Source organism: Zophobas morio, unplaced genomic scaffold (assembly GCF_036711695.1).
Source record: "Zophobas morio isolate AGI-343-1 ecotype UQ-CSIRO unplaced genomic scaffold, CSIRO_AGI_Zmor_V1 ptg000018l, whole genome shotgun sequence".
In the NCBI taxonomy this organism is placed as follows: domain Eukaryota; kingdom Metazoa; phylum Arthropoda; class Insecta; order Coleoptera; family Tenebrionidae; genus Zophobas; species Zophobas morio.
The window spans coordinates 2,464,574-2,480,672 of NW_026972123.1; the positions used below are offsets into that span (position 1 = coordinate 2,464,574).

The following is a 16,099-nucleotide window of genomic DNA, read 5'->3' on the forward strand; positions in this document are numbered from 1 at the left end:
ACGTTCGGTCCGGTGTTACACCTCGATCCAAGAGAGACCGCAGTCTAAAGGATAACAAATGGAACGGATAAAATAAAGCGTCAAATATGATTGATAAACTTTAAACCAAAATTAAGAAGTTTATAAACTGAACATTTTTTTTGCTTTTTGAAATGTAGTACACTTCAAAAAATGTCCGTGACTTACTTTAATGTGAATTTTATAACTATGGTCGGCACAATTAGACCTAATATTAGTGTGATTTTGAGCATATTCTCGATGTTATTAGAGCAGGACAGGTTTTTTTTTTCTAACTAATTGACAAGATTTCAAAGTATTCAGTTTTGCAATTCTTGATTTCTTCAATAAAATAAATTGACTCAGTCATTATTTTTTTTTGAGTCAACCTGTATGTATAAACAAATCCAAAAAATATTAATGGAATAGTAAATCACAAGTATAGACTCATCATATTCTGAACATTTCAGATAGGGTATTTATAAAATTAAAACTAATTCAGAGTAAGTATTTATAAAATTAAAACTAATTCAGGGTAAGAATTTGGTCAACACGTAAATTTCGTTGTAGTTTGAGCCTACCTACAAATTCTGCCCTTGGACGATTTGGACCGCCTCCTTCGGTGACGACCGGCAAAAATAATCCGCCCATAGGCTCAAAACATTTGCGTGCGATTGTACAACGGTACAATGACGTACCAAAACCCACAACAACTACACACACGCAAAAAAAAATCAAACCATTTTAAAACTTTCCACCGTTTTTAATGAACCATCCACCAGCTCACCATCGGACGTCACCCATCAAACCGAAAAAAGAAGAAAACCTTCAGTATATTCAGGACAGGGGCGGGATTTATTGAACTAGTATACATCGTTCCATCGTATGTTCGTGTTCTGTGCAGTGCAGTTGCCGCTCACTTAAAAAAATCCATCACTGGCTCGACCTTCCAAAAATGCAGCCCCCAGAACCCGAAAAAAAAACGTACACACCGGAGAAAAAAACCATAAATAATTTTTAAATTTCGTCAATTTCAGGTCGCGCCAAAAAACGTTCGTCCTTAGAAATTCCCTCCTGACCGACATTTTCGACAACAATCACACTCGCAACGTCTACAATGTTTACGTTATCGTTTTCGCGGGTTTGTGCCTTCAAAACGCGCTGAGGCACTACGTAAAAGACGGGAGGTGAATAATTATAATGTTAAAAAAAAATTGTTATGATAATCGTGATTGTTTTAGGGTGGATTTCGGTCTAGAAACCATCGGAAAAGGATTCGCTAAATTCGATAAAGCGATACTGATTTGGTTGTGCTGTTTCTTGTCGACGTGTGCGTCGTTTTACTTTTTCCAAATTTGGGGGAAATTCAGAACCTGGGATAAAAGTAAGTCGAAATTTTTCTTTTCCAACGCTAGCTGCATAACTTACTAAACAGCTCTAATTCTTTATTACATTTTTTAAAAGAGACTAGATATCTAAATAATTAATGTAAGTGAAAACTTTCTCATTTCCAAAATGAAGTAAGCCATTCTTGATTTATTCGACAAAATAAATTGCTTAACTCGTTATATTTTTTTGAGTAATCGTATAATTCTAAAAATATGAATGCATTGATAAACCACAAGTGTAGATTCAATATTTTTATATTTTATGTAGGACTTAAGCAGCAAGTTTATCCGTTTAAATTTTAATTAGCGACGCATCTTGCTTACGATAACCTTAAAATGTTTGCGAGATTTCAGAGCCCACAAGTTGAAATAAAAAATAGTGCTATATTCTCCGAAAATTAACTAATTCAGTTATTTTTACTTCCCGAGCGTAAGCAAAGGAAGTATTGTAATCGAGTCCGTCGGCCGACTCTCTACTTTTACGTTTTCTCGATCTTTCATGACCCCTAGAAGACGAAGAAATAGGTCTCCCATTTCCGCCTGTCTGTCCGTCTGTCCGTCCGTCTGTCCGTCTGCCCCCGGATTTTTATTAGACAGATAATCTCCGAAAGTACTCGACCGATTGTTGTGAAATTTTGTGCTTATATTAAGAATATCATGTAGATGGTAAAACGCTAACCAAAATTTGTCTAATCATCCCCACCACTAATGTGATGACGTCACTTCAAAATTGTACATAGTAAATGGGTTTTCAGTTGTATAAAATAACATAGTCCTACACCTGTAGTTTACAACTCTGAATCGATTTTTCACCCAAAACGTCCAGATTTTTGGAAAAAAAATCAAAATTATAAAACAACATTTTGAAATTTAATTTTTAATCTGCTAACCAGAATGCTTTGAAATGTTGCAGATGTTTTAAGGCTATAAAGAGCATCATAAATCTTTAGTCAAAAAATATTTGCTTATCCCCTCCAAAAACTTGATGACGTCAGCTCAAAAGTTTGCCGAATAAATCGTATCTAAAATGTACAAAATATGATGAGTCTGTACTTGTGATTTATCATTCCATTCATATTTTTGGATTTGCATATGCAGGGTGACTCAAAAAAATTAATGAATGCGCAAATTTATTTTATTGATTTAATCAGGAACTACAAAACCGAATGCTTTGAAATCTTGCAGATGTTTTAAGGTTATAAAGAGCATAATAAATTTTTAGTCAAAATATATTTGGTTATCTTCTACAAAAAACTGATGAGGTCAGCTCAAAAGTTTTCCGAATAAATCGTATCTACAATGTACAAACTATGATGAGTCTGTACTTGTGATTTATCATTCCATTCATATTTTTGGATTTGCATATGCAGGGTGACTCAAAAAAATTAATGAAGGCGTGAATTTATTTTATCGATTTAATCAGGAATTACAAAACCGAATGCTTTGAAATCTTGGGAATATTTTAAAGTTATTATAAGCATGGTAAACTTTTGTTCAAAATGTATTTGTTCATCCCTCCTAAAAAAATTGATGACGTCACCCTTAAATTTTGCTGAATAAATCCTATCTAAAATGCAAAAAATATGATGAGTTTGTACTTGTGATTTATCATTCCATTCATATCTTTTAGATTTTCTTAAGAGGTGGTTCAAAAAAATTAATGAAGTCAATTTATTTTATTGATTAAATTAAAGGCAACACTTATTATTAGTATTACACCCCAACCAACCCAATTTGGTAGACACAAAATTTGTTAAAGGAAAAACTCGGTTGAAACATAAGAGTAGCACGCTTATTTACATCGACTTTAACATTACAGACCTGCATTTGTTTTATGCGCTCACTTGGTTCCGCGAATGTGAAATAGACATGTTTGTAATCAACCAATTGTGAATTTCACCGTCAAGAATTAAAATAAAACCCAATGTTTTATATAATAAGCGGAAGTCGAAGCAATAAAACCGATGGTCGTTTTGTTTACAGTTTCTCTGTTTGACTCTCACGTATGCTGTTACGCCTGTCATCTTAAATTAAGAATGTTTATACATACACGATTTTCAGTTGCCTCTGATACGTATACGTGAGTAAATTGTTTCGTTATTTTATTGATTATTACAAATCAATATTCAAAACGACCCAATTCATTTTCCCGAAAATTTGAGAATATAATAATTTTATTCTTAGTATTACACTACATCTATCCCAACTGATATACGTGTCCTTGCAAAAATGTTGATGACGTCATCGCAATTTTTTTTTAAATTCCCACTACAAAAATGTAATGAGAAAAAAAACACAATAGGCATGCAGTCGTCAAGTTTCCGACAGCGAGGGAAGTACTGTCTAAACTCTTTAGACCAATTTTTTTTTTTTGGTCATCCTGCATAAAGAATTCTAAAAAATGAACTTTTTTAAACGGGATGCTCATCGATATATTAAGCCAGATATTGTTAAGTGAAATCTAAGAAATTATTATCTACCTCTAATATTACCGAGGGATATTTTTCACACTCGTGTTATTAAATATTGTTTTTGCCAAATTATTTACTGCGAAGCGTTAAGTTATTGAAAGAATTTAAAAACAATTCGTGATACTAAATGATAAAGTTCTAAAAATTTTCCATACACACATTAAAACAAAATTACGGTTGAGTTCGTGTAGAATTGGTATGTTTTTTTAGCCTGAACGGAAGTCCTATTTTTCTATATTCTAAGTCCTAAAAGTTGAAACACCCAGCATATCTCTTCGTCAACAGTCACTTAATTTTCAGAACTGACCACAACATGGGACTGGTTTTGGGCGGTGTCGTTAGTCCTTTACTACTTCTACATGATAAACTTCACAAGTACCGCAACACTATACTTCGAATTTAATCCACCGTGTGCAGTCTTCGTATCCATAGAATCTGTAAGTTTATCAACACTCAAAAATTTAACCCAACTAAAAATTTCCAGGTCCGGCTTTTAATGAAAGTGCACTCTTTCGTGCGCATCAAAGCTCCCCCACTAATGTCGGCTTCAGAAGATGCAAAATTTTCCAAATTTCTGTACTTCCTCTTCGCTCCTACTCTCATCTACCGAGACAGCTACCCACGAACGAAACACATCAACTGGAACTTCGTCATTTGTCGCCTTCTCGAAGCCATAAGCATGGTATTCATGTTCGCATATATTCTACACGCCATTTATCCAACTCCAGAAAAATGGCTAGCGAAGTACACCATAAAGGACACACTGCTAGACATAATTGAATTTAGTCCGCACGGAGGCTTGGTCGCGTGTGGAAGTTTCTTCCTGGTTTTTCACTCCGTCCAAAACCTATTCGCCGAAGTCACCCGTTTCGGGGACAGATTATTCTACCAAGACTGGTGGAGCCAATCCAGATACAACAAGTGGTTGGCAAAATGGAATCTCCTCGTTCGAGATTGGCTATACTGTTTCGTCTACCGCGATTTCAAGCACTACATCTGTGACAATAATTTTTTAGCGATTTTTGTGGTTCTTGTGGCGTCGTTTGCCATGCACGAGTACGTCATGTTCTGTTTCCTCGGTAAATTCTTTCCTTTTTTTCTTTTTCTAGCTATGATTGCGGTATTCCCCATGTTTTTTCTTAACTTTCCAGAAAACATGTTCTTTAACGTGTTTCTGTGGTGTTCTGGGAGTCTGATAATGTCTGCCACTATGGTTCTGTACAATTACGAACACTATGCTGTGACGAAAGCTCCTCTGAAGGATCCAACACTCTTGGAATTAATTATTCCAAGATTTATTACGTGTGATTGTGTTCTTAAATTTTAAGAGGAAAAAATGTATTTTACGTCAGGGTGCTAATAAACATGTTTTTTAACAATGAATTTTTATTAACGGAGTTATTATTGGGTATAGAGGAATCCGAAGTACGCAAATCGTAAACGTTCACTGAGGCCGCATTGATTTAAAAAGAATATTGAGAATGCGAGCGCTGCGAGCAAATTTAGGTTTTATTAAAAATTACTCGTCAGTGTCCCTAAGAAGCTAAATTATTAATAAGAGAATTTTCCATTGCCAAAAAAAAAGGTGAACCCTAAAAATATGTGCAGTGTACATAGTTAAACATCGAAAGATCGTCGCGTAGGAATTTGTTTAATTTGTGAACTAGCGCCACAAATCAGAGATGATATGAGAGAATGTAAAACAATAAGAGAAGAATTAAAGCAAGCAAGAGATCAACTACAGGAGCAAAATCAAGAAATTAGAGATAAGTATGAAGAATGAAACCGAGCTAAGGAAGAAATGGGAAAAAGAGTGGGTGCAGTAGAAAGTCAACTACATGGAATGGAGAGAGAAAAGAGAAGAAACAAAGTAGTGATGATGGAATTGGAAATAGGAACAGGAAAGCAGAAGCAGATAATTGAAAAAGCAGGTGGAATTCTAAAATAGAGAAGAAAAAATAAATGCAGAAGAACTTAATACAGAAAGAAAAATTCAAATCAAAATTAAAGAAAAGGCAACAAAACGGAGAAAGTTAACTGTAGATGGCATAAATTTTGAATGGAATGAAGAAGAAGGCAGACTCAAGAAGGTAGAAAATTTTTAGTAAAAAGCCCAAAGAAAAGAAAGAGGATCGTGGATAATCAAGTAATTTTTTTTATTATTATTTGACCTCGTAATATTTTAAAACCATTCATCGCCTTAATATATTAAAATTAGTGTGCAAATTATGAAAACGATTGAAAAAACAAAATAAACTTCACTACTCATCAATTTTTCATTCATGTTTTTCATATAAAAACATTTTGATCACATACATGATCATTATATAAAATGATCATGGAGATTAGTGAAACTATACACAACACAAAAACTTAGACAGAATAATCAAATAAATACCCAAGGATCATTAACAAGTTGCTGCTCCCGTGGTGAACCGTTGTTTATGGGTGGAAACTTACTCCAGCATTCGCTTGCGCCAGCAAAAAAACGTAAAAAATTTCATTCTTCAAATTGGTCTTCTCGAAATAGTGCACCACAGTAAACAACTTTGAGGAATTCGGCAGTAAAATTTTAGATGCAGTTTTATAATAAGCACGAATCAACAACGTTTAACTGCAGTTCTTAAAAAAAAAGATTTCAGAAAAAGTCTAGAAATGCTTGAAGTTAAAGAAACAGTAATGATCAATCATATTTTATGTCAACGAAGTTCGTTACGCAATCGGGGTCACGCTTTTTCATACTTTTCACTTGTTTATCTACGTGGAAACTGGTTTTTGCACAAATTTCTTCAGCCATAACCTACATGCCAATTTTATAATAATTGTTATTGTAATCAATGACGCGTGTGTTCTTTCAATGTATTTTTAGAGAAAATACGCTACATCGTTAGAAAATTGTAATAAAATGATAATGACATGACTATGTCGACAAACATGAAATACATAAAAATGTGGATGTCTAAGGTAATTTTTTTTTATAAATGCAGTGGCCTTTGTTTTTTCTATTCAGTAATAAAATTATGACAGCTATGTATTATCCATTCACGATCTTTACATAGTAAAGTAGGCTGTGATATTTTTTCTTTAAGTTGGATAAACTGATTTGATGATTTAGTTTTTTGTCTGTCAGTAGTCTGGTTGACATTTGCTTTGAGCTGGATTGCCACTTTTCTACTTCATTTATTAGATCAGAATTATTAGACGCAACTTTTGATATCTAATATTAATTTAAAAGGAAAATGCCTAAAATAGTTTTACTGCAACAAAAAATTGCAATAAAAAGAGTTTTTCGATATCCGAATTTGTTTTAATTTAAAATTTTTCAATTATTAATTTTTTGATTTCGGGCTATTACTCGAATTTTCGACTTCTAGATTTTTGGATATTTCATTTTCTCAATTTCTCGTTTTTTTCGATTTTTCAATTTTTCGAGAATTCAGTTTGGAGATTCAATTTCCCGATTTCTTAATTTTACATTTTTCATTTTTACGATTTTTTGATGTTTTGATTTTCCGATTTTTACATTTAAATTTTGGAATTTCAATTTTTCGATTTCTAAATTTTCCGATATTTCGGTTTCACGATTTTTCAGTCTGATTCTTCAATTTTTCCATTTTTCAATTTCTGGCGTTACTAAGTTTCCGATTTTTCCCATTTCGCGAATTTTTTGAATTTTTGATACTAAAATTCTCGACTTTTTGATGTTGGAATTCTCGACTTTTGCATTTATCGATTTTTCAGTCTTTCAATTCTTCAGTTTTGCGATTTTTTTAATTTTTCTATTTTTAAATTTTCAATTTTTCAATTTCTCGACATTTAATATTTCAGTTTATCGATTTTTCAGTGTTACAGTTTTTCGACTTTAGAACTTCGACGATTCTATAATATTTTGATGTTACCATTTTTGGGTTTTCCAATTTATGAGTCTTCTTTTTCAAAGCGAAATTTTTCCATTTTTGGATTATTCAATTGGAATTTTTCGAGTTTTTAAATATCTAATACTAATAATTTTTAAAATTCTTCACTTTTTCGCTTTTACGATTGTATTTTCATTCAATCGATTTTTTAATTTCTCGACATTTATTTTTTCGATCACCTTTTCAATAATTCAATTTTGGGAATTTCCAGTATTTCAATTTTTTTTAATTTTAGATTTTCAGATCGTTCTGTTTCCATTTCGCGATTCTTCAGATCTTCGATTTTTCTATTTTCAAGTTTTCCAATTTCGATTTGTCGACTTCTAGGTTTCAGATTTTTAATTTCTTGATTTTTCGGTTTCTAATTTTGCAATTTTGCAATTTCCCGAAATTTTTATTATTTGATTCTACAATTTCTCGATTTTTCGATTTTTCCATTTTCCGATTCATCGATTTTTTAAATTTTATATTTTTCAATTTTTCAATTATTAATTGTTCGATTTTGGGCCATTTCAAGTTCTCTATTTTTCGACTTTTCGATTTTTGGGCCTCTAGATTTTCCGATTTTTCCATATTTCGATTTTTCAATTTTTCGAGAATTTAGATTTTTATTCAATTTCCCCATTTCTTGTTTTTTGAATTTTTCGATCGCTTAAATTTTACATTTTTCGTTTTTTTGACATTTCGATTTCCCGACTTTTAAGTTTTTTTAAATTCGAATGTTTCAATTTCCCAATTTTTCGATATTTCAGCTTCGTGATTTTTCAATTTCGCGATTTTTCGACTTCGATTGTTGACTAGTCGATTTTTTGATTTTTCAGTTTTTTAGTTAATAATAATAATAATAATACGTTTATTCATTCCAACAGACGTTAGTCTATGGTGGACATGTATACACAAAAAGACATTAAATTTAGCTTAAACTAAACTTACAATTTAAAAAAAAATCTAAAAAAAAAAAAATTAAATCTAACATCAGAACAAATATTATGTACATATATTATTGTGCATATCGTGCTAATAACTTTTTTTTGAAAGATGCTTTATTAAAATTACCGTGAAAAATATCAATGCTATCGTCTAAAGTACAGTTATTATAAAGTCTAAAACATGTAATTAAGGGGCTATTAAAGTGATGATAAGAATTTGGAATTTGATAGTAAAAAGTGGATGGATTTCTGCACAATAAACGAGGAACACAAAAGTTAATATTATTTAGTAACGCTGGACAGAATATATCACCACGCACCAATTTCTGCAAAAATACAAAACAAGCAATATTTCGTCTATACTCGAGAAAATTTTCATTCACTATATTAAGAAGAGCTCTCTGGTTACAATGACTAACAGGATAACAGTTGAACATTTTAAAATACAGATACTTAGCAAATTTCCTGTTAACGTTTTCTATAATATTAATATAAATTTGGTGATGAGGTCTCCAAATTATAGAACAGTATTCTAACTTTGACCTAACTAGACTATAATAAAGCTGTTTAATACATAAAATATTATTAAATTCTTTAGTATTTCTACAGATGAAGCCAAGTGTTTTGATAGCTGAATTTGTTATATCAATGATATGAGGAACAAATGACAATGCAGAGTCTACAATTATGCCTAAATCGCGTATTTGATTACAGTTTTCTAGCAAAGTTCCATTAATATTGTAATAAAAATTAAAATTAGTGTCTTTCCTGGAGAATGTAATTTTTCTACATTTTTTTTTATTAAGGCTTAACTTATTCTGTTCACACCACAGCGCTAATTTATCTACACTAAACTAAACAATCTCTGTTCGTTTTTATTACTTTAGCTATTTTTAAATCATCGGCATATATAAACGCTCTACAACTAATAACATTTAGGACATCATTGAAGAAAACAGTAAATAACAGCGGGCCTAGGTTTGAGCCTTGAGTAACTCCGCTGTTAACAGGAAATAATGTTGACTGGACTCCATGAATTTCAACAAATTGTTTCCTACCAAACAGGAGATTTCTAAAAATCATTACTAGCTGATGACATATTCCTAATGTATCAAGTTTTTTTAACAATATGCAATGATCTACTCTATCAAAAGCTTTGGATAAATCAGTGTATATGGCATCAACTTGAAAGCGATTATCTAAAGCCAAGGATACGTATTCGGTGAATTCACATAAATTGGTGAGAGTGGATCTTCCTTTTATAAATCCATGCTGTTCTAAGGCAATTGTTGAAATACAGTGGGTATATAGGAAGTCTGACATAATACATTCAAATAATTTAGCATAGTTCGATATAAGTGCTATCGGTCTGTAATTTACAATGTTAGCTTTGTCACCAGCTTTAAACACAGGAAATACACGAGAGACTTTCCACATTTGTGGATAAATAGACGACTTTAAAATTAAATTGTATATATGACATAAAGGTTTTAACAAATACTGAAGACAATCAATCACTAAAAATGCCGGTATATCATCTAGACCACAAACGAAATTTGGTTTAATTTTTTTCGCAGCTTTTAAAATATCACAGTCATTAATCACAGGCAGGTTGAATATGCGATTGTTATCACAGACAGAATTATCACAGATGGAATTATCACAAATAGGATTATCACTTACTAAAGAGCATCGGCAGCTTCCGCAGTATTCACAGTTAATTTTATTACAACTTGATGCAACACAGGGTTTATGGTTGTCATTGGTGTAAACACTTGCGAATTGTGATGCAAATGCGTTCACTATGTCTTGCGGATTAGATATTATAACACCATCACCAGCTGTCATGCAACTGGGAACACAAGTAGTTTTCCTCCTTTTATTTACGAATGACCAAAACTTCTTTGGGTCATTATGAAGTGAATTTTCAGCCTCACTGATGAAGACTTTATAAGCTTGCCGAATATTACGTCGTATGTCGCATTTTAGAATTCTTATTCTATCCAAGTAAGTTAACAATTTACTTTTCCTATAGAGATTCCATAGCCTGTGTTTTTCTTTAATGCTGGATATAATCGTTTTTGTGAACCAGGGAGGGTAATATGTCTTCGCTGATGACGAACACTTCGGAACATAAACATTTAATAATTTAAGATTGATATCATAAAAAGTAGAACATGCTGTCTCAACATCCACTGTGTCTAAAACTTCTGACCAGTCAGTTTCAATAAAGGCATTATACAATCTTACTAAATCTGCTTTACGAAAATTAAATTTTACTGTGTTCGATGTTCTTGGAAATGGATTACTTGATTGGTCTTTGATAAATAAATTGATGTCCAAGCAAGGGTGGTGAGCATCTTCACGAACTAATGGAAAATTGCTATTTGTTACTTCAGCTGAGACTTCATCAGTTGTCAAAACTATGTCCAAGATTCTGTTGTTGGAGTTTAAAACTGAATTATGTTGTTTCAAATTATTCATGGAAATAAAGTGAGAATAAATATTGAAGATGTGTGACGAGTTCCGGCCAGATGCACAATCTACTAACTCAGGTATATTAAAATCGCCTACAATAACAACCGGATTTGAAAAATCAATGGCACTTTCAATATACTCAAAGTTTTAGTTCTACCTATAATTTTTCGATTTCTCAGGTTTTGAGAATTTTCGATTTCTAGATTTTTTAAATTGCAGATTTTTACATTTTAAACTTTTAGGTTTATTGATGTTTCGATTTTTCGAGTTTTTCAACCTTTCGATTTTTCGGTTTTTAATTTTTCAATTTGTTTGTTTTTCGATTTTTCAATTTTTCAATTTATCGATTTTTCGATTGTTCGTTTTTTCAATTTCCTGATTTTTCTATTTTCCGTTTTTTTTGAAACATGGATTTTTTTTTGGGCTATTTCAATTTTTCGACTCGATTTTTCGATTTCTCGGTTTTTGGATTTTTCGGCTTTTCGATTTTTGATTTTTCAATTATCCCAAATTCAATTTTCCCAAAATTTCGACAAATAAGTTTGGTGGATTTTCAACTTCTTGATTCTAGGTTTTTCAATTTTTCGATTTTTTAACGTTCCGATTTTACAATTTTCTGATGTTTCAATTCCCCGATTCTTAAATATTTCTATTTTTTGAATTTTCGATTTATATACACCTCGGTTTTTCAATTTTTAAATTTTTTCGACTTCAATTTTTCAACTTCAGGATTTCTCAAGTTCTCAACGTTTCAATTTTGGAATTTTTTTAATTTTTGAATTTTCCAATTTTTCGGTATTTTAATTACTACTACTTATTCTAAACCTGTGATTTGTCATTGCAGTAATATTTTTTAGATTTACTTATACATCCTGTCTCAAAAAAAGGTCACTTCGATTTTCGATTTTTCGTTTTTTCGACCAACAGTTTCATCGAATTAGATTTTTCAGTTTCCATTTATCTATCAACTTTTCGATTTTATTACTTTCTAATTTTCTGATTTTTCAAATTTGCGGTATTTTGATTTTTCAAGTTTTCAGTTTTTTCGTTTTTCGATTTTTTAATTTTTCGTTTTTTTGATTTTTCGATGTTTCGATTTTTTAATTTGCCATTCTTTCAATTTTCGATTTTTCGTTTTTCCATTTTTAGATTTTTTGATTTTTCTGTTCGTCAGTTTTTAGACTTTGCAATTTTTTTGCATTTTTCGATTATATTTTACTTTCCGATTTTTTTGATTTTTGAATTCTCGATTTTACGTTTTTAATTGTTCGATTTCCGATTTTTCAATTTTCCGGTTTTTTAATTCTTCTATTCTCGATTTTTCGATTTTCCATTGATCATAAAATTTTTCGATTTTTCGGTTGTTTTATTTTTCGACCTTCGATTTTTCAACTTTCGATTATTCGATTTTCCATTTTCTGATTTTACGATGTTTCGATTTGCGATTTTTCTGTTTGTGTCAGTTTTTATGGTTCTGCAATTTGCAGCTTTTAGATTTCAATTTTGTTACTTTCCGATTTTCCACTTTTCGATTTTTTGATTTTTTTTCGATCGTCGTTTTTTCGATTTTCATTTTTTCGATTTTTTGATTTTTCAATTTTTAGGCCTTGCTATTTTTTTACTTTTTTTTTAAGTTTAGATATTTTTCGATTTTTTTTTATTTTTCGATTGTTCTGTTCGTCAGTTTTGAGACTTTGCAATTTTAACTTTTCCACTTTTCTATTATTTTAATTTCGGATTATTCGATTTTTGAATTTTCGTTTTTTTTTCATTTTTCGATTTCCGATTTTTTAATTTTTCGATTTTTCGGTTTTTTAATTTGTGGATTCTCGATATTCCGATTTTCGATTTTTCGATTTTCCAATCTTCGATTTTTCAATTTCCAGTTTTCGAATTTCCACTTTTTGATTTTACGATTTTTCGATTTTTCTGTTCGTCAATTTTTAGGCTTTGGAATTTGTTTACTTTTCGATTTTTCGATTATTTTACTTTCCAGTTTTTTGATTTTTCAATTGTCGACTTTTAGAGTTTTCAATATTATGAATTTTCGAATTTTCGGTTTTCCTATTTTTCGATTTTTGATTTTTCCATTTTTCGGTTTTTTGATTTTTCAATTCTCGGTTTTTCAATCTTGCAAATTTTCGATTTTTCAGATTTGTGAATTTCCAGTTTTTCGATCGACCTACGTATTAGATTCATTGAATTTTCGATTTTCGGCTTTTCCATTTTTAGATTTTTGATTTTCCAGTTTTGTATTTTCAGATTTTCTGTTTTTCGCATATGTGATTTATCCAATTTTCGATTTTTCGGCTTTTCGATTTTTCGATATTTGATTTTCGAATTTTCGATTGTTCAGTTTTCCATTTTTCAGCTTTTAGACTTCAATTTTCAGATTTTTGATTTTTCGATTTTCTTTTTAAATCTTTGAATTTTTCGGTTTTGATTTTTCGAATTTTTTATTTTTAATTTTTCCATTCTTCGGTTTTTAGACTTCAATTTTCTTTCTTTTAAATTTTTCGATATTCTATTTTCCGCTTTTCATAATTTTCGATTTTCAGTTTTCAGACTTTCGATCATTAGAATTTTGGATTTTTCAGTTTTATGATTTTTCGATTTTTAGAAAATTTGAGTAGTCGAGTTTTCGATTTTTCAATTCATCGATTTTTCTATGTCCAATTTTTCAATTTAAATTTTGCGATTTTCAATTTGTCCATTGTCGATTTTTAGAATTTTCGGTTTTTCAATTTTTCCATTCTCAACTGTTAGACTTCAATTTTGTTACTTTCCGATTTTTTGGTTTTCGATTTTCCAATTTTCAGAATTTTCAAGTTTCTTTATTCAGATTTTCCATTTTCCACTTTTTCGATATTAGATTTTTCGAATTTTTGTTTTTCCAATTTTTTGCTTTTTCGATTTTTCTGTTCGTTTCAGTTTTTAGGCTTTGCAATTTTTTTTACTTTATATATTTTGATTATATTAATTTCCGATTTTTTTATTTTTGTTTTTGATTTTTTAATTTTCAATATTACAAATTTTTGACTTTTCGATTTTTTGGTTTTCCTGTTTTTCAATTTTCGATTTTTCTATTTTCGAGGTTTGTGAATTTCCACTTTTCGATCGACCTAGGTATTTGATTCATTGAATTTCGATTTTTTGATTACCCATTTTTAGATTTTCGATTTTTACTATTTGTATTTTTCGATTTTCTGTTTTTTGCATTAGTGAATTTCAGTTTTTCCGATTTTTGATTTTGCGCATATTTGATTAATCAAATTTTCGAAAAAGTTACCATGCTTACAAAAACTTCAAAACATCTATAATATTTCAAAGTATTCAGTTTTGCTATTCTTGATTTCTTCAATAAAATAAATTGACTGAGTCATTAACTTTTTTGAGACACCCTGTATAACCAAATCTAAAAAATATTAATGCAGTGTTAAATCACAAGTATAAAACTCATCATATTTTATACATTTAAGATACGATTTATTCTGCAAAATTTTGCGGTGACGTCATAAATTTTTTAGAGGGGATAAGCAAATATATTTTAATTAAAAATGTATCATGTTTATCATGATTTTAAAACATCTGCAAGATTTCAAAGTATTCGATTTTGCAAATTCAAAATTAAATTGCAAAATATTGTTTTATAATTTTGATTTTTTTTTCCAAAAATCTGGACGTTTTGGATAAAAACTCAACACGGAGTCATAAACTACATGTGTAGGACTTTGTTACTGTATACAATTTAAAACCCATTTACTATGCATAAATTTGAAGTGACTTCATCACATTATTGGTGGGGATGACTAGACAAATTTAATAATTTTGCGACATTTATGAAAAAAATATCAGTTAACAAAAATGGCACGTTTTTATTATTATGCCAGTTACATGTCACTCAACGACAATATCGTTGTTTTTTTTTAAGAGTATTTTATTTGAAAAAGTGATGAAATTTTTTATACGGAACAATTGGTCGAAAGATGTTAGAAAGCAAAATAATTCATGTCAGGACCATCGTTACTCACGAACGAAAGTGACCATTATTTTATGGGAACAACTACCTGCTAAATCTTCTCCGACAAATTCGCGAGAACTGGTGTGAGCCATAAATATTTCTTACCAAATGTATATATAACTACTGTCCGTCCCGTTATTGTCAATAAAATGTTATAAGGTAAAATGTGAATTTCGTTGTAGTTTGAGCCTACCTACAAATTCTGCCCTTGAAGGATTTGGACCGCCTTCTTCGGTGAGGGCAGGCAAAAACGATCCGCCCATAGGCTCAAAACATTTGCGTGCGATTGTACAACTGATCAACTTATTTGTAGGAGCTACGGTAGGTAAACAGAAAGATATACATATGACAGGAATAACGATAAATTTTGATTAATGTTTCACATGTTTACACCAACGTTAAAATCTCTAACACATTTCCATAATTACACAAAAAATGTGAAACAGCTTGAAAATTATATTCATATTTTATCCAAAAAAATTCAAACAGCTTTAAAACTTATCAAAAATTTTAATGAACGGAAGCCACGTCGCAAAACGAGAAAGAAGAAAACCTTGAATATATTCGGCGAGATAAATTGATCCGGTATACATCGATACATCGTATGTTTGTGTTGCGTGTAGTGCAGTTGTTGTTCACTTAAAAAAAAAATCACTTTCCAAAAATGCAGTCCGGAGAGCCCGAAAAAAAAACGTATATCCAAAACAAACATCATACATAATTTTTAAATTTCGTCACTTTCAGGTCGCGCGAAAAAACGTTCGTCCTTAGAAATTCCCTCCTGACCGACATTTTCGACAATAATCACACTCGCAACCTCTACAATGTTTACGTTATCGTTGTCACGGGTTTGTGCCTTCAAAACGCGCTGAGGCACTACGTAAAGGACGGGAGGTGA

General features: G+C 30.8%; 3 protein-coding genes across 4 annotated transcripts in view; 2 read left to right on the plus strand and 1 right to left on the minus strand.

Moving 5' to 3' along the window:
• LOC135131039 (major facilitator superfamily domain-containing protein 1-like) overlaps window positions 1-16,099 on the minus strand; it is a 92,618-nt gene that overhangs the window by 44,068 nt on the left and 32,451 nt on the right. The gene's annotated exons all lie outside the window — the stretch shown is intronic.
• The window catches only part of LOC135131041 (sterol O-acyltransferase 1-like), a 38,264-nt gene that overhangs the window by 19,916 nt on the left and 2,249 nt on the right, over window positions 1-16,099 (plus strand). Inside the window, exons 1-2 of one of the 2 annotated variants that reach the window (XM_064058562.1) lie at window positions 15,784-15,894; window positions 15,946-16,095. In XM_064058562.1, coding sequence (XP_063914632.1) covers window positions 15,866-15,894; window positions 15,946-16,095 — 179 coding nt within the window. In that variant the 5' untranslated portion in view covers window positions 15,784-15,865. Of the gene's footprint in view, window positions 1-15,783; window positions 15,895-15,945; window positions 16,096-16,099 lie in introns of those variants that run through there. The other variant, XM_064058563.1, reaches the window with a different exon arrangement.
• On the plus strand, window positions 636-5,235 carry LOC135131040 (sterol O-acyltransferase 1-like). The gene is made up of 5 exons (XM_064058560.1): window positions 636-981; window positions 1,035-1,184; window positions 1,239-1,381; window positions 4,157-4,293; window positions 4,341-5,235. Exons 1-5 carry the CDS (start codon window positions 953-955, stop codon window positions 5,181-5,183), a joined length of 1,302 nt encoding a protein of 433 aa, XP_063914630.1. The 5' UTR covers window positions 636-952; the 3' UTR covers window positions 5,184-5,235.

Coding starts and splice junctions, on each gene's coding strand:
- LOC135131040 (XM_064058560.1), top strand. CDS start 953: ATGCAGCCCCCAGAACCCGAAAAAAAAAC. Junction 982..1,034: donor CCAGAACCCGAAAAAAAAAC/GTACACACCGGA, acceptor CGTCAATTTCAG/GTCGCGCCAAAAAACGTTCG. Junction 1,382..4,156: donor ATTCAGAACCTGGGATAAAA/GTAAGTCGAAAT, acceptor CTTAATTTTCAG/AACTGACCACAACATGGGAC.